Source organism: Equus asinus, chromosome 3, assembly GCF_041296235.1.
Source record: "Equus asinus isolate D_3611 breed Donkey chromosome 3, EquAss-T2T_v2, whole genome shotgun sequence".
Classification (NCBI taxonomy): Eukaryota; Metazoa; Chordata; class Mammalia; order Perissodactyla; family Equidae; genus Equus; species Equus asinus.
This window is the reverse complement of record NC_091792.1, coordinates 118,730,205-118,754,041: the sequence shown is the minus strand read 5'-3', so window position 1 is coordinate 118,754,041 and position 23,837 is coordinate 118,730,205. Positions and strand designations below refer to the sequence as shown.

At 38.3% G+C, this 23,837-nt stretch overlaps 2 protein-coding genes across 16 annotated transcripts in view; both read right to left on the bottom strand.

Moving 5' to 3' along the window:
• The window catches only part of AASDH (aminoadipate-semialdehyde dehydrogenase), a 33,051-nt gene extending 18,031 nt beyond the window's left edge, over positions 1-15,020 (bottom strand). For 2 of the 15 annotated variants that reach the window (XM_044766037.2, XM_070505802.1), the window contains exons 1-5: positions 14,944-14,977; positions 14,104-14,285; positions 11,781-12,055; positions 10,193-10,313; positions 7,066-7,385 (exon numbers count right to left, since the gene is read on the bottom strand). In XM_044766037.2, coding sequence (XP_044621972.2) covers positions 7,066-7,385; positions 10,193-10,313; positions 11,781-12,010 — 671 coding nt within the window. In that variant the 5' untranslated portion in view covers positions 12,011-12,055; positions 14,104-14,285; positions 14,944-14,977. Of the gene's footprint in view, positions 1-2,040; positions 2,279-7,065; positions 7,386-10,192; positions 10,314-11,780; positions 12,056-13,247; positions 13,413-14,103 lie in introns of those variants that run through there. The other 13 variants (XM_044766036.2, XM_070505804.1, XM_070505800.1 and 10 more) reach the window with 12 other exon arrangements.
• A 6,044-nt stretch (positions 15,021-21,064) lies between these two features.
• The window catches only part of PPAT (phosphoribosyl pyrophosphate amidotransferase), a 34,715-nt gene continuing 31,942 nt past the window's right edge, over positions 21,065-23,837 (bottom strand). The window contains exon 11 of the mRNA XM_014857820.3: positions 21,065-23,546. Within this exon, the coding sequence (XP_014713306.1) occupies positions 23,236-23,546 (311 nt within the window). The 3' untranslated portion in view covers positions 21,065-23,235. The remainder of the gene's footprint in view (positions 23,547-23,837) is intronic.

The following is a 23,837-nucleotide window of genomic DNA, read 5'->3' as shown; positions in this document are numbered from 1 at the left end:
TTACGACCAATAAGTTTCTGGATGTTGGCCAAATTTTTGTTTTTCTTAGATTAACCAAAATAGTACTGTTAATTCTAGATTAAAATGTAAGAATTATAAATATAAAGATTAAAAGACATTTAAAGAGGTCAGCCCAGTGGCACAGCAGTTAAGTTCGCATGGTCTGCTTCAGAGGCCTGGGGATCGCTGGTTTGGATCCTGGGTGTGGAGTTAAGCCATGCTGTGGTGGGCATCCCACATATAAAGTAGAGGAAGAGGGGCACGGATGTTAGCTCAGGGCCAGTCTTCCTCAGCAAAAAGAGGAGGATTGGTGGCAGATGTTAGCTCAGGGTTAATCTTCCTCAAAAAAAAAAAAAAGACATTTAAAGCAATATCTACTTTTTACCATGACATATTTTATCATCTGTGATGGCTTTCTGATGTGTCAACTTGGCTGAATTGAATTCTAGAATTCCCTTTCTAGTATGTTTCCTATTAGGGTAGAAGACAAAGGATATTCTCTCTTCAGAGCTGGAGGACAGAAGGGAGTCAGCTGCCATGTGGTTACACACATACCTTCTCCCAGTTATTCAATCAAACACTAATCTAGGTGATGCTGTGAAGGGATTTTGTAGATATGATTAAAGTCCCTAATCAGCTGACTTTAAATTAATCAAAAGGGAGATTGTCCTGGGTTGGCTGGATTTACTCAGTTGGAAGGCCTTTCAAAGAGTTTTTAGGCCTTCTCTCTTTTTCTGTGAGGAAGATCAGCCCTGAGCTAACATCTGTGCTAATCTTCCTCTCCTTTGTATGTGGGATGCCTCCACAGCGTGGCTGACAAGCAGAGTAGGTCCATACCCGGGATCTGAACCCACAAACTGGGGCCACTGAAACAGAGCATGTGAAACTTGAACCATTTGGCCATGGGGCCAGCCCTGTTTAGGCCTTCTCTGAAGACGAGACTCCGAACAGCAGCTGAGTCTGCAATTACTCTCCCTTCCCCCTAATCTTTCCTGGCTTGCCTGTGGATAAGCACATGTCATGGGATTCCAGCCTGCTTATGATCATCCCTTTCTGTCTACCCTACAGACTTTAGTCTTGCTTAGCCAGCTCCCACAGCTGTAAGCCAATTTCTTGTAATAAATCCCTGATATATCCTCCTGGTTCTGCATTTCTAGTAGAATCTTGATTTATTCTATCCCTACTTATTCAAGGATGCTTAGCAGAGACTTCTGACTCCCTTTTCCCACTTTTTGGCATTTTCCCCTCAGTAGCTGAACAAAGAACAGAACAGAATATACGTGGATAGGATATTACGGATATAATGGATATCCATAATAGTCACTGTTGAGCCTACAGCACTGCTTCAATTTGAACACACAAAACCCATTCTATCTAAAAGCAGGGATTACCTTAACTTCAAAATATCTCCAAATATGGTATTGTGGAGACCCACTCAGAACCCCAGAGTTGGTATGAAGATTCTAAATTGAAAACATTGTCGATTCAACAAAGAAAGAAGTCTTCTTGGAGTTCCCTTATCTGACTAATAGCAGAAACTTCTGGGAAATGAGGCTGCCATAAATTCCCTTTTCAGGTTGGCTTTTACGCCCAGGAAGGAGATCAAAAGTAAACCTCCCAGAAAACCCCTCTGCAGGGGAGTTTTACGGCCCTGCAGAACAGAAGACTAACAAAGTTTCTTATCTCCCTTTGTCTTTCCTAAAGAAACCTACTTGTTCTTCCAACAGAAGCCTTTTCTTCCCCTCTCTTTCCCCCACTAAGTTAGGTATATAAGCCTTTAACTTCAACCATTTAACCATGAAGGAGTTCAGAACATACCACCCCAAAATATGCTGCTCTAGCATATTGACTATTTTGAGTTAAAGGCACTTGAAAAACAGCATATACAAGAAAAACACTCTGACCTTCCTGTTTTATTCATAAAAGCAGGAGATAAAATTCCCATATGAAAGATGTCCTCCTCCCTATACCAGCAGGAAAGTAACATTCTTATCATCAAGCATGAGAAATTGAGACCGAGAGAATTCGATACAAACAGACCTTGTTAAAATAATTCTTATCTTCCTTTAGCCTCCCTACATAGTTTAATCACTTTTCCATAGTTGCCTCTCTCTGTTCAACATAATATAAAAGCAAGCAGGTTTTGCCATTCTTTGGGTCTTTGTTCCTTATGAAGGATCCTGTGTCACGTAAAACTTGTATTATGTAAATTTGTATGCTTTTCTCCTGTTGATCTGTCTTATGTCGATCTAATTCTCAGGCCCAGCCAAAAGGAACCCTAAGAGGGTAAAAAGTAAAAGTTAGCCTCCCCTACAATCAGCTAGCTACTTCTTGTTAGCTCCCATATGTATACAAATAAACCTTTTTTCTTCTAATTCATAGGTCCCCAGACATTGACCCTAAGAGGGTAGAAGAAAAGTTTTTCCTCTCAACAGTATAAAGATTTAAAAAATCTAATTATAGTATGCATTATATTTGTAAGGTAAGATAAAAATTCATTGTATGATATAGGCTACCCTCAAACTTCAATTTTTTCTTTTCTTTTTTTTTTTTTGTGAGGAAGATTGGCCCTGAGCTAACATCTGTTGCCAATCTTCCCCTTTTTGTTTGAGGAAGATTGTCCCTGAGCTAACATCTGCTGCCCATCCTCCTCTTTTTGCTGAGGAAGACTGGCCCTGAGCTAACATCTGTGCCAATCTTCCTCTACTTTATATGTGGAACGCTGCCACAGCATGACTTGATGAGTGGTGTGTAGGTCCATGCCCAGGATCCAAACCTGTGAACCCTGGGCCACTGAAGTGGAGTGTGCAAACTTAACCAGTACGTCACCACGTCAGCCCCTCAAACTTCAATTTTTAATGGAATTATTCCTCACAAATATTGTCTGGTTTCCTAGTTAGCATCCAGGGGAGAGCAAATTTAACAACAGGCTCCCTATAAAGCTTAAACTCTGAGAATCATTTTTAGTGATTTCTCAATTCTGTGAACAAAAATGGACAGTGTTAAGCATTCATGGAGAATCTGGCAGCTAATTTCAAGAAAGCAGCTTAAGAACTGTTCAATATAGGAAAAGTTGAGAAAAGAGAAAAGAGATTTTAAAGAAGGAAAAAGATAGAATGGAACAAAGGTTTGTTCAGCTTACTACCTGTGAGGCTTAGGGTTGTGTATGTAATATATTGTTTCTCATTTTCCCAACCACCCTATGAAGCAGGTATGGTTATCACTGCCATTTAAAAATGGAGAAAAAGGGAATTCAGGGAGGTTAAGAAACATGTCAAAGTCAGAAACACCAACTAATTCCTAAATATAATTTTTAAAAGACTTTAAAATTGAACCTGCCTGTTTTAATTTCACCAGAAGACTATTTAAGGTATGTGATATTAGAAAAGATGTCTGTCTAACAATTTAATTTTAAAAAGATCAATTGAGAAGAGAATAAGAAAAATAACTGTAGGCTCTTCAAGATAGGATTACAAAAATGTATTTAACATGATAATAACCTAACCCAATATATAAAAGGATATGTTTTGGTGGGTATTTCTTCAAAGTACTATATTAACTCATCCAACTCCAGAAGTAAAAGGGGGGTGGGAGGAGAAAAAAAACGCCACACCAAAATAATAGAAAGAAAAGTTTTACTTTTTTTCCTCACTGAGCTACTTTTCTTGTTTGACTGAAACAAAAGGAGTTTTAAATTTCCACTTCATTTCTGACTCAGCAATCAAACTAGGCAATTATCCACAGAAAACAAAACCATTCCTTTAAAAACTAAAAGCCTCACAAATGCTCGTACAACTAAAGACTCTGTATATTTGATGCATAGCTATCAAAGAGCAACTATTCACCTTAACTTTCTTCTTTTTTGGCATTATCTAGAAAGATTAGTAAATATTTCAAGGGAAGGTCATTTCCACATTATCACTACAGAAGAGAGATACAATGTATGCCTTTGTAAAATGAGCAGCTTTGGGCACAAACAACACATACTTTTCATGTGTTACTGCAACAATAAAGCAAAAGACAAACAGAAAAAAGGAAATCAAACTGCCATAATCCGCTCTCCGACTGTAGTACTGTCACAGTTGATAAAACAAAACAAAACAAAAAGGTTTACCCCCACAATTCACTGCCTATATTAACAGGACTTTACTATCCCATTGTCTTCATTAGCCTAATTTTATTATTCTAGAAGACTCTAGACCAAGAAAATAAAAATCGCACAACTTTATTGTTCATTACTGAAAACCAAATCAACTCTTTAATAAAAGCATCAACAATTTACATCCCAAGACTCTCTGAACCCCTCTCCTCAAAAGTCACCTTGCTATATCCACCAATCCTTAATTATTGTATCACAAACCTTACCCAATCCTTAAAATTAAGCCCTTGTATTGAAAAATCTGCCTTAAACTAGACTTTAAAATCTCAATAAATCAAATCTTGCCCTTCCTTCTCTGAGACTATCACATTCTTGAAGCAGGTTGCATTGTCTCTTACCAACGTAAGCAATAACTCAGCTTTGTCTGTTTTTTTGAGGAAGACTAGCCCTGAGCTAACTACTGCCAATCCTCCTCTTTTTGCTGAGGAAGACTGGCCCTGAGCTAACATCCGTGCCCATCTTCCTCTACTTTATATGTGGGATGCCTACCACGGCATGGCTTTTGCCAAGCGGTGCCATGTCCACACCCGAGATCCAAACCACCAAATCCCAGGCCGCTGAGAAGTGGAACGTGCAAACTTAACTGCTGCGCCACCGAGCCAGCCCCATAACATTACTGTTTTAATTTCTAAATTAGATATCTTAACATTTCATCTCTTCGGAATCCAATTATTTAGCACCTTACTTACTTAGGAACCTAAAATACACCACAAAGGGATTTTTAAAAGGCAAACAGATTTCATAAAGTTCAAGCACAAAACAGCTATCAAGAAATCTCTATGCTTTATTCATTAATCAACCCCTCATCCCTCACTAAGCACATATTTGCTCTCCCCTTCCAGATAATTCCTGCCTCTGCTAGGCTCAGTGCCTCTTAGTCAGCTGTCTCTCTCATCTCCCCCAGATTCTAAATCTGCTCCATTCTTCAGGTTCCCTATATCTCCATTCCCTCTCACCTCCCATACTCTTAGCATAAGGACTTTGCTTTCTATTTCACACTAAAATTACAATCCATCAGCTTCCTCTAGCATTCCTTATTACATAAATAATTTATGTAATAAAATAATTACATAAATAAAATAAAATAATTTATGTAATTTATTATCCCTCTTATCTTCTTAAGGTTCTCTGAAGAAGAGGTATTCTACCCAGTATTTTATATATCATCCCCTCCCATCTCAAAGTATCTTACTCCTATACACTAGAGTCATATATCACTTAATGACAGGGATACATTCTGAGAAGTGCACTGTTATGCTAACATCATCGAGTGCACTTACACAAACCTAGATGGTGTAGCCTACTACACACCTAGGCTATATGGTACTAATCTTAAGGGCCATCATTGTATATGTGGTCCATCCTTGATCAAAACATCATTATGGGGCGCATGACTGTACTTCTACTACTTGATTTCTTAAAGCAACCCTCTTTATCAACTCTCTACCCTCAACTTATAAACCTCTTCCATCTTAAACAAAGATAAAAAACTTATCCCCTCCCAGAATTCTTCCTTTTCTATTAAAACTGGTTTATAGAAAATAGTTTACTTTTGTTATCTCCCTTTCCTTATCTCTCATTCCCTTATCTCCAGCCTGTAATCTGTCCTCAACCCTGGGCACTTAGAAGTAAAGTCACTTAAGACCAGACTGTCGATTACAACAGACACCTCTCTCTGCAGCATGTAACCATTCTCTTCTTCTAGACCTGTGCTGTCCAATACGGTAGAATGTGCCTATTGAGCACTAAAAATGTAGCTGATTCACATTGATATGTGTAAGTACAAAATGGTGTAAGTGCTAGATTTTGAAGATGATTAGCATAAAAAAAGAAGGTAAAATACCTAATAATTTTTTTTTTTTTGAGGAAGATTAGCCCTGAGCTAACATCTGCCACCAATCCTCCTCTTTTTTGCTGAGGAAGACTGGCCCTGAGCTCACATCTGTGCCCATCTTCCTCTACTTTATATGTGGGATGCCTGCTACAGCATGGCTTGATAAGCGGTCCGTAGGTCTGCACCCGGGATCCAAACTGGCGAACCCCGGGCCACCAGAGTAGAATGTGCAAACTTAACTACTGTACCACCAGGCCAGCCCCATTAATAATTTTTATATTGATTACATATTGAAAGATTTTATATATACTGAATTAAGTAAGATATAATGTTAAAATTAATTTCATTTACTTCTTTTTTTAAATGTGGTTACTAGAAAATTTTAAATTACATAAAACTTACGATGACATAAGATTATGTATTTGTCTCTTGGGGTTTCTGTTTCTATTTGTTTCCTCTGATTTCCTAAGACTATTCCCCTCTGGTTCCCTTCCTCCTCTATTTCCTTCCTTCTTTACAAGGTGAGAATCTCAACTTCATAGAGATTTCTCATCTCCCAACCATAACAGCAAAACCAAACTCAAACTCAACAATGCTACAGGAGTGAACTTAATGAAATGCAAATCTTTTTTTAATCATTCTTCATCATCTATTGAATTAAGTTCAAACTTCTTCAACAGGGTATACTAGGCTCCTGTCCCCTCAGGTCACATGGCTCCTGCTCTCTCTTTCCTCAGCTCTGTCCTAATGGACTCTAGAAAGCCAAACTCCTTCTTTCTTCCATAATTCTGCTATACCTCTGCCAGGAATGTGCTTCCTCCCTTCTTATTAATAATTAAGAAGCAAAGCTTCCAACTATATCATTTGTTTGTTGTTTGGCTCCAGTTCTGACTCAAACAGGTAAAGCTCTAGTCTGCAGAGAACTAAAGTTCAGATATAGCTGAAACAAAAGAGACCCAATTACTTAGGACTATCAATTTAGGAACAAGAGTTATAAAGAACAAATATTTTAAAATTATTTTTTCCTTTCAAAATACAAGTTCTGAAGAAGGATTCTTAGGACAGAACTTACCGAAAATGCTGAATGTTTGGCACTATACATGCATGAGGCACTCTGACAATCTTAGGTTTCCCCGTAGTGCCTGATGTATGGAGAACATAAGCTAAGCAATGCTTTAGCTTCGCATCCATGTGCTCTTCTGACTTTTCTTCATTGCTGTTCTCAGAACTTGTGCTGTTTGTCATTTTTTCTTTTTCATATTTCTCTTTTCTTTCATTTAGCATCAAGCTCACCTCAACATTTTTCCAGTGAAGTCTGAAGAGTACTATGTCATTATGTTCTACTGTAAACGTATCATAGTTCAATAACGTTTCATAGGAAGATTTGAATTTCTATGTTAGATGGGGAACAAAGTTTACAATATGAATATGTTAAAAGGTATTCTTTTTTTACATACAAATAATATGAAATATTCATTTACTCATTCAACATGGCTTTTTCTTGAGTACTTGCTATATATCCAGGGATAAAAAGATAAGAAACCCCGCCAAGAATAAAGCTTATTTTCAAACTCACCTTAAAAACAAAAAGACACAAAAACACAACTGCAGTGCAACATGGTAAATGCAATGATGAAATATGTTTGAAATGTTAATGGAAACAGAGGAGGCTGAACTCTGCCTGGAAAGGCAGAGACTGATTCTTCATACGTAATATTTGTGTTATAAGTACCAATTCTCCAAATAAAGAATAGGGGTACTTTAGGCAAACAGCCAATAAAGAGTATCCGACCTGACAAAGCTGGTGTTGTAGAGAACATTAAGCATTTCAGTAATTTGCAGAATTGGGGGAGAGGGAGAAGGTGAGCTGAGCTGTTGATAGGAGATGAGATGCTAATCCTTAACAATTTTGTATACTCAACACTAAGAAGTTTAGACCTAAACCTGTAAGTGATAGGACCCAACTGAAGGTGGCAACAGCATAGACTAGACTTTACTCCTCAAGGAAAGACTGATAAGTAAGCCTCTGATAAATGAGAGCCATTTAATGAAACTTTTACAACGAATCAGATAACGCTATGTGGGCCTGAACTAGTCTATTGCAACAGGAGTGGACAGAAAGCATCTATGAACAAAAAATCAATAGGCTTGATAACTTTCTGGATATGGAGTAAGTCTAAGAAGATTGTTGAATTTTTGGCTCAGGTATTTCGTGGATGGAGTTAGATTAATACAGAAGTAAGCTTGGATGAAAAGATGCTGAATTCAGTTTGTACATGCTGAAAGTGAGCTTCCTTTGAATATACCTTTATAGGTTGATAAAAAGCAGTGTAATGAAACATAACTTAAGCTTTCATGTTGAAGAAATCAATAAATATGAGAGAAAAATGTCACAACCCAGGAGCCTTAACGTTTTCTATTTGTGCTTGTTATGTGTATATTTGGGGTAGGTTGTGGAGTGGCCTATAATGTTAAAAAAAATTAAGGGCTTACAATTCTTAAGACCTAGCTCAAACCCATCCTTCTCCATTAAAATTGTCCTCTCTCTACTAGGTTACATTTACTTTGCTTAGGGCAATGTCACACTATGTACATCTTACAGGTTCACGAGTATTAACCTTTTTCCTCCAACTATAAAAGCAACTAGAGGGCAAGAATCATGTCTTAGGCTTCTTTCACACAACAATGCCCTCCTAAACACCCTGTCTCTAGTGCAAGTTTCCTCAACCTCAACACTACTGACATTTTGGACTAGATAAATTTTTGTCGAGGGCTGTCTTGTGCCTTGTAGGATTTTCAGCAGCATCTACCCAGTAGATGCCAGTATCACCCCATTTCTATCATAACAATAAAGAATATCTCCAGACATTGCTGAATGTCTCCTGGGAGGCAAAATCATCCCTAGCTGAGAACCACTGCTCTAATGGATGCTGGGCATACAGTAGATGCTCAACAAACACTTCCTGATTGCTTCTGTGTTAAGTGAAGGAAGAACACTTACACTACACCACCATCAAAGTCACAGAATGGGAAACAAGGTACTTTCTATGAGATTTTGCTGTGTACCCAACTCCTTCCTATATGCAGTTATAAAGAATGGCTTGATATTGACAATTAATTCTCACATCCAACCACCTCTTCTATAAAACTTTCACCAAGGTTGTTAAGGAAAATCAATGTCACATCCCCATTTTAGTTTTGTTTACTTATCAACAAAGAAATAACCAATTTGAGAAGCAGAAGAGAAAACTTTGGCCAGACACTGATAAATATGTATTTACAAAATATTTAATACCAGATTAATACTTTAGTTGTCTCTTTCTGGAAGCCTTACACATGAGTCTTTAGGAAGTCCTCCACATATCTCAAGCTCTTGATATGTCTCACTGCTCTACATACAGATATGGATGCATGCATATACACACACACGGGCGGAATGCATTTAAGTTACCCCCAATATAAACTGCTTCATATAGGAAATGGGTAAATACCTTCTAAAATGTTCACCCTTTCTCTTTGGTAAAATAATATTTTATAAACAAAAAAATGAAATACTAATGAAACATGGGCTGCATCTTGCTGAAAATATAATATCAACTCTTGCCCCTAAAGCAGTGTTTCTTGGCTAGGTCTACGGTTGGCAGTCACTTACAAATTAAAAAAATAATAAATTTAGTTTTCCAGAAAGGTCTGATCTAAGTGCCAATCTCTTTTTCAAAATCTAAGCTTGGTTATAACTTTTTAATGTTGTTAGCTACTGTAAATTGCCATAAATACACAAAAATAAAAGTTTAAAGTACAGTATAGGAACAACTTTGGAAAGAGAAATTCAAAACAATGCACAATGCATTACTATGAGACTAGACGATATATCCATGCCATAGAGTAGCAGTCCTCAATGGAGTGTGTGGGATGCAGGATGCCTCCAGGAGACACCTGGCAATGTCTGGAGCCAATTTCCATTGTCATATCTGGGGGATGCTACTGGTATCTATTGGGTGGAGGCCAGGGATGTTGTTAAACATCCTATAACCTACAGGACACTCCTTACAACAATTACTCAACCCAAAATGCCAACAGTGCGAGACTGAGAAATCCTGCTGAGTTAGTAAATTTAGAAATCAAGAAAAGATGGGACCCCTTCAATTGAAAGGTAAATGTACCACATAAAATGGAACAATTTAAATACCCACACTTACATTAATTTGCTGTTTTTCAACAAGGATAAACTTTAAATTACATTTTTTCATAAAATGAATTGATAACGCTGGTGGTGAATCTGGATCAATAGGAGCATAAGCAGCAGGGACTTGGAGAATTCTAAAGAAACAAAGTACAGAGTGAGCATAGAATATCTGTTGACAATAATCTTACTTTAAGCATTTCTATTTCTCTATGGACTTCACTATTTTATCAGAAATTCTCAATGTTTTTGTTGACACATCTTTGGTTATAAATAGTTATTTTTATCTTGCTCTTAAGACTGAATATCCTGAGTGTTTACTATAAAAAATTTTCATCACTTATTATAGAGAAATCTAAGATTTTTTTAAAGTTTATGCATTACAGTATAATACACTTGGTTAATTGGCTACTGCTAAAATACCAAACAGGTAGCAGAGTTTAATTTCTTCATCTGTCTATGCAGGATAACATAAAATTAGCTAAAATAGCCTCATGTAACTTATTTGTATGCAGATTAATAGAATTTGCACATGAAAGTTATATATCACCAAAACTGGATACCTTAAAGGGGAAAAAAAAAGCTTTAAAATTGATTCGTATGTGGCAATAGCTGTAAAAATAAGATCAAAGATCAGTTAGTCGTTTTAACTACAAGTACTTTGAGGTACACTTTGAGAACACTAGATATTTGTACATGGTAAATTCTCAATAAATTGTTGTCAACGATTGAATGAAAGTAAATTTTTAAACTTTTTTTGCTTCACATTTATATAATTAATCTACTAAGACACATATTATGGGATGAATATCAACTTCTCTATTTCTTTAACAGCTTTTCTTTGCTGCAGAACCCAAGTAGAGAAACCACTGTATGAGGATAATATTCTAGAACTTAAATGATTGAACAGGGGCTGGCCCGGTGGTGCAGTGGTTAAGTTCGCACGTTCTGCTTCTCGCAGCCCAGGGTTCACCATGTTGTGGTAGGTGTCCCACATATAAAGTAGAGGAAGATGAGCACGATGTTAGCTCAGGGCCAGTCTTCCTCAGCAAAAAGAGCAGGAGTGGCAGTAGTTAGCTCAAGGCTAATCTTCCTCAAAAAAAAAAAAAAAAAAGATTGAACATTTGCAAATATTTGTTTGAATTAGTGTCTTCCTCAATTCATATCTCAATTTTTATGGACCATCATCCAAAACTCTCATTTATTCATTCATTCACTTACTGAATACGTAAGTACCTAAAATTTCAGTCTTGGGGAAAAAACAGTCATGTTATTTCTGAAATACTTGTTTTCTTTGATCTAACTACAGTATTTAATGACTGTTTTCCTTTGGCAAATGAAGCCTTTATATTTTGGAGATATTTAAATGTTCTACTATCAGTAAATACTTCTAGTCTCTCTGAAATAAGATCAGATTAACTAATTTAAACGATTAAAAATAATCGTAGGGTAAATATGAACTCCTTTAGTCTCTCTAGAATGGACCAAACAATATAGAAAAATCCAATAGCAAATAGAACAGTAACTTGCAATATATTCTATGCATTAAAGAATTACAGATTAGGTTACAGTAATATCAAATTTTTAGTTCTAAAAAATATTACCCTAAAATCCAAGAGGGTAAGTTTATCCCAGGATGGCAGTAGAGACCAATTGCCCGAATTCCTTGAAAGTCACAGTGTAATAGCAGAAAATTCGATAATTCTGAAGCAGCATTAATCACAGTCTTGTAGGTGTAATAAACTGGAGGCTGGTTGTTACATTCATCAAAACATACAGCTATTTTATCCGAATAAAGGGAGGCAGCCTGATGTACCAATTCCTGAAGAGTCATTTCACTGAAGTTTATCTAAACATCATTGGTAGCAGAGAACTCAACCTACATACAGAATGTTAGGGGGACACGGAGTTTCAGGAAGGTTGGTTGGGGGAGAGAGAGAGAGAAAAACTTCTATTACTCCTCACAAAAATAACTATATCAAAGACACATAACTAAAGAATCTCTGAACTTATAAATTGTCCACAGTAACTTTGCTGAGAAGAATGAGGTTGAAAATTAATCTGATAGAATCAACTTAACACTGGGTCAGAGCTAGAAGAAAATGTGGGAAGGGAGTGGTATACATAGATGAGGATGAAACTGGTAGAAATGTAGAATTCCCTCTCAACTGATCACAATGTAAAAAAAGCATATAAAAAAATTAACCAATAAAACCAAATTCAAAGCACCACATGCTTAATTTTTTCATTTTTCTTCAGTTATTGTTACAGATTGATTAAAATAAAGTGGTTAAAATCCTGTACGGTGACTTTGAAAAGACTAATGCAAATAAAGTCTGCTTTTAGGAACTGAATTTAGGTGAAAGCAAAACCAATCCTTGAAAGAAAAAAAGAAAAAAACTCTACCTACAATCCAGTTTTAGTCCACTATACATAAACTGTGCTAATTACTATTTATTATAATACTTTACAGAGGTCACATCTAGTCACTTTTATAATTGTGAAGAAGTAGGTTCTTCATACTCTAATTTGATTTTTAAATTCCCAATAAATTCATTTAAATTTAGACTCAACATAGTATTACAACTCAATAAATCATTGTATCAATACAAAGTTCTCTGGGCTTCTTAATGCAGATTATACAAAAAAAGATCTGAAACAGTATTTCATCAAAGAAACTTTAGGGATCACTGATAAAAAAAACCCTCACATCGGCTAGTATTTTTTGAAGGTAAATGTGATTTCCCCCCCCCATGAAACCTATTTCCAGATTTCAAAGCAAATAAGACTTATCAAGTAGCCTATTTTAATTATTCAAGTTTTTGTTTGTTCATACTTATTTGAACTGATTTCCCTACTGATTAAAAATAAAACATTTTCATCCATGTCATTTAATTAATATCAGAGAAAATAACCCATCCTTGAAGAGAGCAAAATGAACCAATAACTGCTGAGACCCATAAGGTTTGGAAATGCTACGATTTCTAAAGTTTAAAAATATAACTTTAGGGGCCGGCCTGGTGGTGCAGCAGTTAAGTTCACACATTCCGCTTTGGTGGCCTCGGGCTCACCGGTTCGGATCCCGGATGCAGACATGCCACCGCTTGGCAAAAGCCACACTGTGGTAGGCGTCCCATGTATAAAGTAGAGGAAAATGGGCATGGATGTCAGCTCAGGGCCAGTCTTCCTCAGCAAAAAGAGGATGGGCAGCAGATGTTAGCTCAGGGCTAATCTTCCTCAAAAAAATAAATATATATATAACTTTAGTACTTACAATATCTATTTTTAGTAAGCATTTCTATAAATACTAGCTTTTTGTGATGCACAAGATAAAATTTTTAAGCTTTCCTCATACACACAAATGATCCTTATATAAGGAGGACTTCCCATAGCATGCACTAAAGTTATGGGGAATGAGTTATGTTGCAAAATACAATTAGCGCAGAAGGGTAACTTCCACTACCCTCTCCCACAAATGAATAACAAATTGCCTACACTATAGAATGTATTATACTAAGCCATTCTATTTATCTTTTTGGGTGAGGAAGATTGGCCCTGAGCCAACATCTGTGCCAATCTTCCTCTACTTTTTGTATGTGGGACACAGCCACAGCATGGTTTGTGAACAGTGTGTAGGCCTGTGCTCAGGGATCCAGACCACCCCCTGCACCACAAAGCGCCTGAACATAACCACTAGGCCTCCAGGCGCTCTGCACTCCCCCCCTCACCCCCCACTAAGGCATTTTAACAAGAATCTATAGTCTATGTGCAAAAAACGCTTTTTAATACAAAAACATGTAAAGGAGGTGTGGAAAATTTGATCAATAGATTATACTCTAAAATTACTTGACATCAAAGTAAGGGGCGATTGTAAAATGAATTCTTAAAAAAGAAAATGCCACTTTTACGACAAATTACAACACTCACCACACATATCTATACAACAATTAAGGTGTTTTTCTGCTTTTGCCAATTTTCCAGTGGTTGTTAGAGAGAATTAAGGCAAAAATCTATTCTTGTCCAAGGTTTTCATTTTCATTAACTGAATCATAAATACACTTTCTCCAAGAGAATACTATACTTATTGGAAGCCCAAACATTTCTAGAACCTTATAAGGTAAAAAAAAAAAAAAACAAAATCTGACCAACAGATTTTATACGTAATGAGATCATTAAGTCTTAAGATATTTGCTACTTTCTTTTACAACCGTGGAGGCTGCTACTTAGTCATCGGAGGTGTTAAGAGTGTCAACAAATTCTGCTTTGGGGACTCTCCCTAGGCTATCGGTTATTTTAAAGACAGACAATCTAGCAACTTTATTTTTCCGAATCCACTGGCTTCTTAAGTTACGTTATGCGACTACGTTTAATAACAATGCACTTTATAGCTTCCGAAATATTCTTTGGCGGGGCAGGCTTATTTCCAGAGGGGCTAAGGCAGGGCGACTCAGGAGAAATACACAGGTCAGGTTTAGAGTTCGCACCACACCGGCCCGCCAGACACGACAGGCTCAAATCCGAGGCCAGATGGTGGCCCTCAAGCTGAGCAAACCTGCGTACAGCCAGGCCCAGGTCTCGTCGTACTTCGCCTCCCTCATACAACTCCTACCAGACACTGCCGCCTGCCGAGACTCACTCACACGGCCTAGGGGTGAGGTGCAGGTCCGAGCCCATCGGGACCTTGTCCCGAAAGCCCAACCCCGACCCCTCTCCCCACACAGCGCAGAAGCAATTCCACACAAGCCGAAAGGCCACCCCGCCGCGCACCTCGCTACGATCTGAATGGGGCGGGCTCTCCCGTGAATCCTCCGGGTCGCCTCGCTGACGTCAGCACCCCGCGACCTGGGGCACGCAGCGTCGCGCGACCCCGCCCCTTCCTAAACTGCGGAGCAGACCTAGGAGAAGAGCTGGTCGTCTTCACTGACGGCTCTCGGCTCAGACGCCCGCTCTGGTCGTGTTGGCTTCTGGTCAGGTTTTGCAAGGATTTTAGAGCTGACTGGCTTGGAGTCGTACTCTTCCATACTTGCCAAGAAACTCTGGGCAAGATACTTTAATTCTGAGCGGCGGTCTCCTAGTTCACAAAGTGAGGATAAAGACATCGCCGAGGGTTGATGTGAAGAAAGATGAAATGTTTGTGAAATGCGAGTGACTAGACTGCATCCATTCGGCATTTTCTGAGAACCTGCCCTAGACTGCGGGGGGCTGTGACTCCAGCGGTGAGGCTTGCAAACACAGACCCTGTCATCAGTAGGCTGACATTTTAATTGGAAGGCATATTTAAACAATAAGAAATTTTCAGCTTTCAATAGGCGGTATGAAGAAAATAAAGCAGGTCTGAGGGGGAGAGAGTTACCTAAGCTATACTCTTGAATAAAAATCTGTTTCCAAGGGAGTTGTTACAGTTGGAGACGTGTAAGTTAATTATTAAAAGCGTCAAGGGCAGTAATGTGTAGTGATTAAGCTACTCTGCGGTAACAGAGAGGAAATGATCAGGGTTTTGTTTTCTCCTTTGGCTAGGGAAAGGACTGAGAAGGCAGCCCACCATTTGGCAAGGATAGATGAAAAGGCATAGGATGCTCTTGTGTCCTTAGATGTTGGTGGCAAGAAACTGTAGCAGTAATCCAAGTAAGAGATACCTGCACTTGCCCATGAGACTTTCACCAGGATGTACCACAGGTCTGGGGTCGGGGGGGGGGGCTCCCAAACGTGTATCTTATCTTTGTTTCTATATTTGGGAACGACACCATCATCCACTTAGCAGCCATAAAAAAAACCCTAGATTTTCCCCCCCTCTTTTTTATCCTCTTATATCCAGTTATACCCTATGTCCTCCAGTCACCAATCTCCAGACCAGTGCCCACCAGCCAGCTACATCAGAATTGCCTGTGGTGATGTTAAAAAACACAGATTCCAGACTCCTGGACCCCCACTCCCAGAGGTTCTGAATTAGTTTTCTATTGAGGGACCTACAATCTGCATTTTTCCCCCAGTCTGCATTTTTAAAATGCTACCATCTTCATCTCAACTACTGCTACGTTACTTCATGCCTTTTTAGTCAGCTTTTCCGTAAAGCCGTTCCAGTCTTGCTTGGCTCCAAGACTGGGAATTGCTGCCTGACTGATGTCCGCATCAATGTCATTTTTTTTTTTTTACAATATTTTGCAGTATCATCTTTCAATTCTGATATTAACAATAGTTTTTTTTGAGAACTTTTTGTCCCCTGCAGTCTCTTTTTTTCTTCTGTTGGTTTTGGACTTTCACCTTAGAGGCTTCCTTGGGTGTCTGGTAATCCTTAATTATCTGCTCGTATTTAAAAGTGGGGCATTTAAAAAGCTGATTAGAAGCTCTGAGTCTGTGGGACAAGTTTGTTGAAAGTCAAGTGAGAGAAAAGGAGGGCTGCAAGGGGCAAGGGAGGGGGGTCTTAGAATTCAGGATAAAATGGTTCACTTAATTCTCCTGTTTCAAGTGCCTGATGTCCTCCAATATAAAGAACTTCTGTTTTACTGTCTCCTGAACAACAAAATGGCCTTTAGAATTAGGCTGTGGGGGTGATGGATGGTGGCATAAGGATATAACTCATTCCTAAATGAACTTCCAATCCTTTTAGTTACCCTCTTCACCCCTACTTCCAGAAGCCAGTTTCTGAGTTGTTTAGGGCATTCTGAAATGTAAATAGGATTGCTTACTGGCTTTGCTCACTGCTGGTTTAGAATTTAGCTTTTCCAATCATCTGAGCCCTTTGGTTTTGATTTCAGAATTTTGTTTCTCTCTTTTCCTCTCTCCTTGAGAGTTTATGACTCTTTAAAAATCCCTTTACTGTCATTTTCAGGGCATCCTAAGAGGAAGCAAACGTAGAAGACTATGTTCAAGACACCATTTTTTACCTAGTAATCTAGAGTGATCATTCTAAAACATACACCGGGTCAGTCATGGCAATCTCCTCATTAAGAAGCTTCAGTCATCCCCCATTGCTTGCACGATGACATTCAGACTCTTTAGCAAGGCTAACAAGATAGTTCATTATCTTTCTAGCCTGATCTCACAGTTGGCCACTGCTCCCACACCCCCCATGCTCCACATCCTCACACCTGAGGCTGTAATCTCCAGCTATAATGAGACCCCAGCGAGTCTTCTGAGCATACCAAGCCCTTATCAAGTTTCCACACCTGTGCTTTGGCTGGGTCTCGGCTGAAATACACTTTCTCTCCCCATGCCTGATTAACATTTACTCCTCTTGTAAAAATAGCTTAAACATCACCTTCTCAGTGCATTTCTTTAAGCCTTGCCTGAGAATTTACCCATCCTTTAACCTCCATCCTATGAGCCCAGCCTACTGTTGGGAGGGGCAATGTGCCATGGGCTGAACGTCCCTGCAAATTCTTGCTGGGTATAGAGTGCAAGGTACTGACTTCTCTTTATCCAGGTCATTTTTCTGGGTTGTTTGGGGTGATCAATCTTCAGAGCTGAGGTGATGTCTTCCCCAAGGACAGGCTTGCTTCCACTTAGTATAAAAGTAGTGAACCCCCCAAACTTAGTATTCTTTTCTTGTAAGGCAACCCACTGTGTGTGCAGACATCCATCTATGTCCACCTCAGTCACCCGAGTGGGACTTGGGAGGCATGGGGAACTGACAGACATGAAGCTCTGGCTACTGCTTTTGCCACAAGTAATAAAGTTCTGTCTTTGACCCAGGTATCTCATGTCCCCTGCCAGGAAACAGTAACAGGCTAATTATTAGCTTTTAAGTAGGGTACAAGGCTAGATCCTTCTCAAATGGTGACTGATATACTTCTCATAGGACCTCTAACAGCTGCTCTATTTCCAAGTCTGACTTCTTATATTAAACAGTAAGTACCTTGACAGTAGGGATTCATGTCTTGTGCACCTGTTTCCCCAACTATCCTTTTACTCCATCAACTACATTGTTCCAATTCCTGGCAAATGTCAAATGCCTACCCCAGTACCTTGCTGATCCTTTGCACATTTATTGGTACATTCTCATTTTACTGCTTCTCTTCACCAAATTCCCAACTCATCTCAGTCGTGAATGTCATTGTTTCTTTCAAAAAGAATTTTGAAAACCCTTGACCCTACCCCAAGACAAGGTTAGGTCCCTGTTATGTGCTCTGTAGCACTGTAGAACATAATCACAATTGGGATAATGGTGTGTTGTGTGATTTACTCTAACAGTGTTCAGCTGCCCAGTTGAAGGCAGAAAACTGGTGGTTGGGTTCATTCAGGCTTGGCATTTTTTTGAGGAAGATTAGCCCTCAGCTAACATCTGCTGCCAATCTGCCTGTTTTTTTGCTGAGGAGACTGGCCCTGAGCTAACATCTGTGCCCATCTTCCTCTACTTTATGTGGGATGCCTGCCACAGCATGGCTTGTCAAGCGGTGCATATGTATGTCCGCACGTGGGATCCGAACTGGTGAACCCCAGGCCACTGAAGCAGAATGTGTGAACTTAATCACTGCACCACAGGCCAGCTCCAGGCTTGGCATTTTTGTCAGGTGACTATGAAAGAATGGAGGGATGAAGGAAGCCAGGCTGTTTGCAAGATAGTGACCTTATTGTATTAGAGTTTTCTAGAGAAGCAGAAGCAATAGGATAAATAGATTTTAAGAAATTGGCTCACACAATTGTGGAGGCTGGCAAGTGTGAAATCTAGGGTAAACCAGCAGGCTAGAAAATCAAGTTAAGAGGTGATGTTGCAGTCTTTAGTTTTAATTCTACAGGGCAGCAGGCTAGAAACTCTGGCAGGGTTTCTATGGTGCAGTCATGAGCATTCTATCTTCTTCAGGAAACCAGTCTTTGTTCTTAAAGCCTTCAACTGACTGGATGAGGCCCACCCACACTATGAAGGGTAATCTGCTTTACCCAAAATCTACTGATTTGAACGTTAATCACATCTAAAAAATATCTTCACAGCAACATCTAGACTGCTGTTTGAACAAACTGGGCACCAGAGCCTAGCCAAGTTCACACATAAAATTTCCATCATTGCCTAACATATCCAGTGAAGCCAAATAAGCAATTTTCTTTCCTTTTTTTCCTTAAAGATTGGCACCTAAGCTAACATCTGCTGCCAATATTTTCTTTTCGTCTTCTTTTTCTCCTCAAAGCCCCCCAGTACCTATTTTTATATTCTAGTTGTGGCATGTGGGATACCGCCTCAGCATGGCTTGTTGAGCAGTGCTAGGTCTGCACCCAGGATCTGAATTGGTGTAACCCTGGGCTGCCGAAGCAGAGCATGCGAACTTAACCACTTAGCCATGGGGCCGGCCCCCAAACAAGCAATTTCCAATGAAGCAAATTCAATGATTGAGGAAGAGTACAAGGACCCCCTTGGGTCTCCTTTGTGCGATCATTTTCCATTTTGTCACAGTGCAGGGAGTTCAGTATTATGGTAGATCCCGGAAGAAATTCCAAAAAGCTTTAAAAGCATTGGTTCCTACTGTCCAAGAACAACTCAGCTACATGAGAAGATGATTTCTGCATACAAAAGCATAATTTTACATTGCATACTGCAGTTTACTCTAAAATGTCTTTCTAAGGAGGATGCAGCTTTTTCTGAGAGGCCTAGATTTTAATTTTACCTCTTCAAGAAACATGAGGACAATTTTCCTTAGAGGAGCTGACTAGGCTTTACTTGAAACCCTAAGAAAGAAGGCATTAAGAGATTCAAGTGAAGCACTGGCACAAGATTTTGAGAGGCAATAGTAGTAATGATTGCACGGATTAAGTCTACCTAAAAGCAGACTTTGCTAGATTCCAGAGCAGAAGAAATAATGTCTAAAATTGATACAGTAAGAGGCAGTATGAGTTAATTATTTAAAACAGATTTAACACCAGAAAAAAATATTTAAATGTGGATGCACTAGAGAGGACTGGAGAGGGCAGTAACCTCTTTGTTTTCTAACTTTTAAAGTATGTGCATGTATTTTGATTATTTTCTGTTTTTTAGAAGTAGGACTCTGGTATCTTTATTTTTAAACAGACTATTTTTTACAGCAGTTTTAGGTTCACAGCAAAACAGAGCAGAAGACACAGAGTTCCCATCTCTCCCTTGTCACTACATATACATAACTTTCCCCGCTGTCAGTATCCCCCCCAGAGGGTACATTTGTTACAAATGATGAACATCATTACTACCCAAAATCTACAGTTTACATTAGGGTTCACTCTGGTTGTTGTATATTCTATGGGTTTGGACAAATGTGTAATGACATGTATTCACCGTTATAGTAACATGCAGAATGGTTTGCCCTAAAAATTCTCTGTGCTTCACCTCTTCATCCCTCCCTCCCTGCTCATTCTTGGCAACCACTGATCTTTTTATGGTCTCCATAGTGTTGCCTGTTCCAGAATGTCATATAATTGGAATTATACAGTATATAGGCTTTTCAGATTGGCTTCTTTCACTTAGTAATAAGCATTTAAGTTCCCTCCCTGTCTTTTTAAGGTTTGACAGCTCATTTCTTTTTAGGACTGAGTAATATTCCATTGTCCGGATGTACTACAGTTTATTCATTTACCTTCTTTATTTTGATTTTAAAAAGTACTCCTCCAATGCCCACATAGTTTTGGAATCTAAGCCTTCTCTTCTGTGACACCCTCCCTATTCTCGCTAGTGTTTTCATGGATCTTGCCACTATTGTAGTGCTTACTTAGCAGTGCATTTCTAATTACTTTATTTGTCCCTCCTACTCAGCCAGCAATTTTGCCTGGTTCATAAGAGATGGCCTATTTACTGAAACGCCTAGATCAGAGAAATAAGATCTGACTAGCTGGTGCCAAGTATGGAGCCTGGATGTGACTGTCACTGTGCTGTTCACCATAAGGCACTAACTGAAAGTCACTGTTAAAAAAAAAAAAGAGTACACACACGTATTTAAACATACTTATTACAAATATCTGTCACCAACACATCACAAAGAAGTCACAAAAAAGTAGGCTTACTTTAGTTCACAACATAGATCCTGTGAAAACACATTTTTCGTCTTCTCTGCAGTTTACAAGACTTATATGAATTTAAAGCAGTTAAACATTCGAAATTAAATTGGTAGAAAATTTTAATTGAATTCAGACTTCAGAAACTTGTGAAATAAAAGGCCATGATGGAGAAACAGTAGGAAATTTGTAGAATTACCAAACTGTCACAATACCATTTTCCTTTATAAAAGTATCTCAATAAAACAAAATAAAAACTGTGGAAAACAAAATAATACCTATGGAAAACACAAAGTCAAATCAGAGATTTTGGTTCAGTACTTTCCCTGAGTCTCTTGTTTTAAAAACTCAAATGTAAATAAGGCCAGTTCAAAATTGACCCATAGGTCTTGCCTCCTCCATGCTGCTATGAGGAATACATTTAAGACAAGAGGCTATACACTCAAATGGACACAGGGCTTTATTCAAACACCAATTTGCTTGTGTCACTGCCACAGGGTTATCTGACCTGCTGCTGCCTGCTGCATGTGGGCTTAAAGAGCTGTCTCAAGATTTTATCTTGGCCTGCTGTAACATAACACACAAGACGATATACCAAATGAAGACCAAAGATTTCAGTTATTAATAAATAATAAGTTTCTAAATGGACTGGGATACTATATACATAAAATTATGGTAACAATAACACAAAAACACTTATGTTTTAAAAATCTTACATAAACGGGCTGGGGGCAAGTCATCTTAAAATTTTAAATCTCAGATGTTACAAGAAAAAACTTCAAAAAAATCTAATTCATTAGATCCCAATAAAACAAAGTAGAAAAAAGTGATTTCCTTGATCCTTAAACAAAATTGGCCCCTACAGTGTTTCTATTTGATCATTTAATTGCAATGATATTTATGTATATGCACACATATGTGTACACATGCTTGCAAGTGATCAAGCACTTCATTAAAAAAGCATACAATCAAATGAAGGATAGAAGTTTGTTAGAATCTAAAGACTTTTTCTTTTTACTTCAAATGTACTAGGTTACTTGCTGGGCTTATACTATATGGGCACTAAGTGGTATGGATCATACTTTCTAGTCAAATGTAGGAAAATTTTTTCCAAAGACATGTTTTTACAATCATTCTTAGGGCATCTCAAAGTCAGGTGGCAAAGCACTGCTAACTGTATGTCGCCCTTCATCATAATGAAATCTCAATTGCAGACTAACGGCCAACACTTCAAAAGCTAATAATCATGCACTATCTTAAAATTGAGGGGTGAAATGATGCCTTTAACCACAAAAAGTATGACACTTATTCACATTTCTATTAATTATTTAATTTCGTAAAATAACTACCCCATTGCACAGGTGGGGAAAAGTGAGGCACAAAAAGGTTGTGTTTTTTTTTTTTTAAAGATTTGTCTAAAGTTAGACAGGGAAGCCAAAGTCATAACTACAATCAGAACTCTAGAGGTTGACACCTTTGGGGTATAACAGATTCAAGGTTTGCATGAAATGTTATATTTAACTCACCTGTCCTATTTCCATCACACCATCTCAGTCTAACCTCTTGCACATGCTTTAAAGCATGGACCTGGGAAATGCCACCATGACAAGATACACTAGCTGATGCTTGTGTAAAAAAAGAATACCAATATTATTGTATCATATGCAATCAGCAAGGTTCAATTATGAAAATATTCCATAACTGAATTCCAGTAACTCAAGAGACATTCCACAAAATTCTCTAAGAATTTTCCCTAAGTACCTAGCAATCCCTTCTAAAACAGAAATTTACATATTCTTTACATTACTGTTGATGATCTGAAATTAAATGTATACAACCTCATAACTGGTAGCCTCAAAGTACTAAACTGCTAAATAAAACTGAAAGGATCATCCAAGTTCCTAGAGAATACCAAAATTATCTAAGATTATTAAAGAAAGCGTAGCACTTTGGTACCCTTTCCAGAAAAAAATCTTAAACTTATAAAAGTAAACATAAGCACGTGGCATTTTACATTGTATCAAGTGCGTAACAGTAAATGGATAAGGTGTAACCACTACAACTTCTCTACCAACTTTCTACCTTGAAATATCAAATCTGCCCCAATGGCTACCATTCCATTTCCACAGGGTATTTCCCAGTGAGACAAGCTGTACAATGACCGTTCTTTTCAAAACATTCCAGACCATTCCCATTTTCTTGAATTATATTATCCTGCTTTGTACAATGACCGTTCTTTTCAAAACATTCCAGACCATTCCCATTTGCTTGAATCATACTATCTTGGTTTGTATAATGACCGTTCCCATTTTCTTGAATTATAATATCTTGCTTTTTCTCTCTCTTTTTTTTAAGTTTTATCCCTTCTCGTACAGATGAAACCAGTCCTTCTACTGACAGATACACAACACTGTTTGCTCCTACAGGGAGAAAGAGGGAAAAAGAAAAAGATCATGAGACTTCCTTTAGAAATGAAGAACTGCTTCAAGAGAGCATAGTTACAGACACAAAAACTCAAGCCAGGATAAAAATTTCTTCTTTAGCCTCTCTCGCTCTCAAAAATAAAAAAAGGCATAGAGGGGGCCAAATCAATAAAACTCAGGACCTTTATTATTTTTTTAAATTTTAAATTGGGATTTAAGGGATAACAATTTAAAATAGCAGGGGAGGCTTCAAGTCGAGGATGAATTCAGAAGGCTTCAGGAGTAATT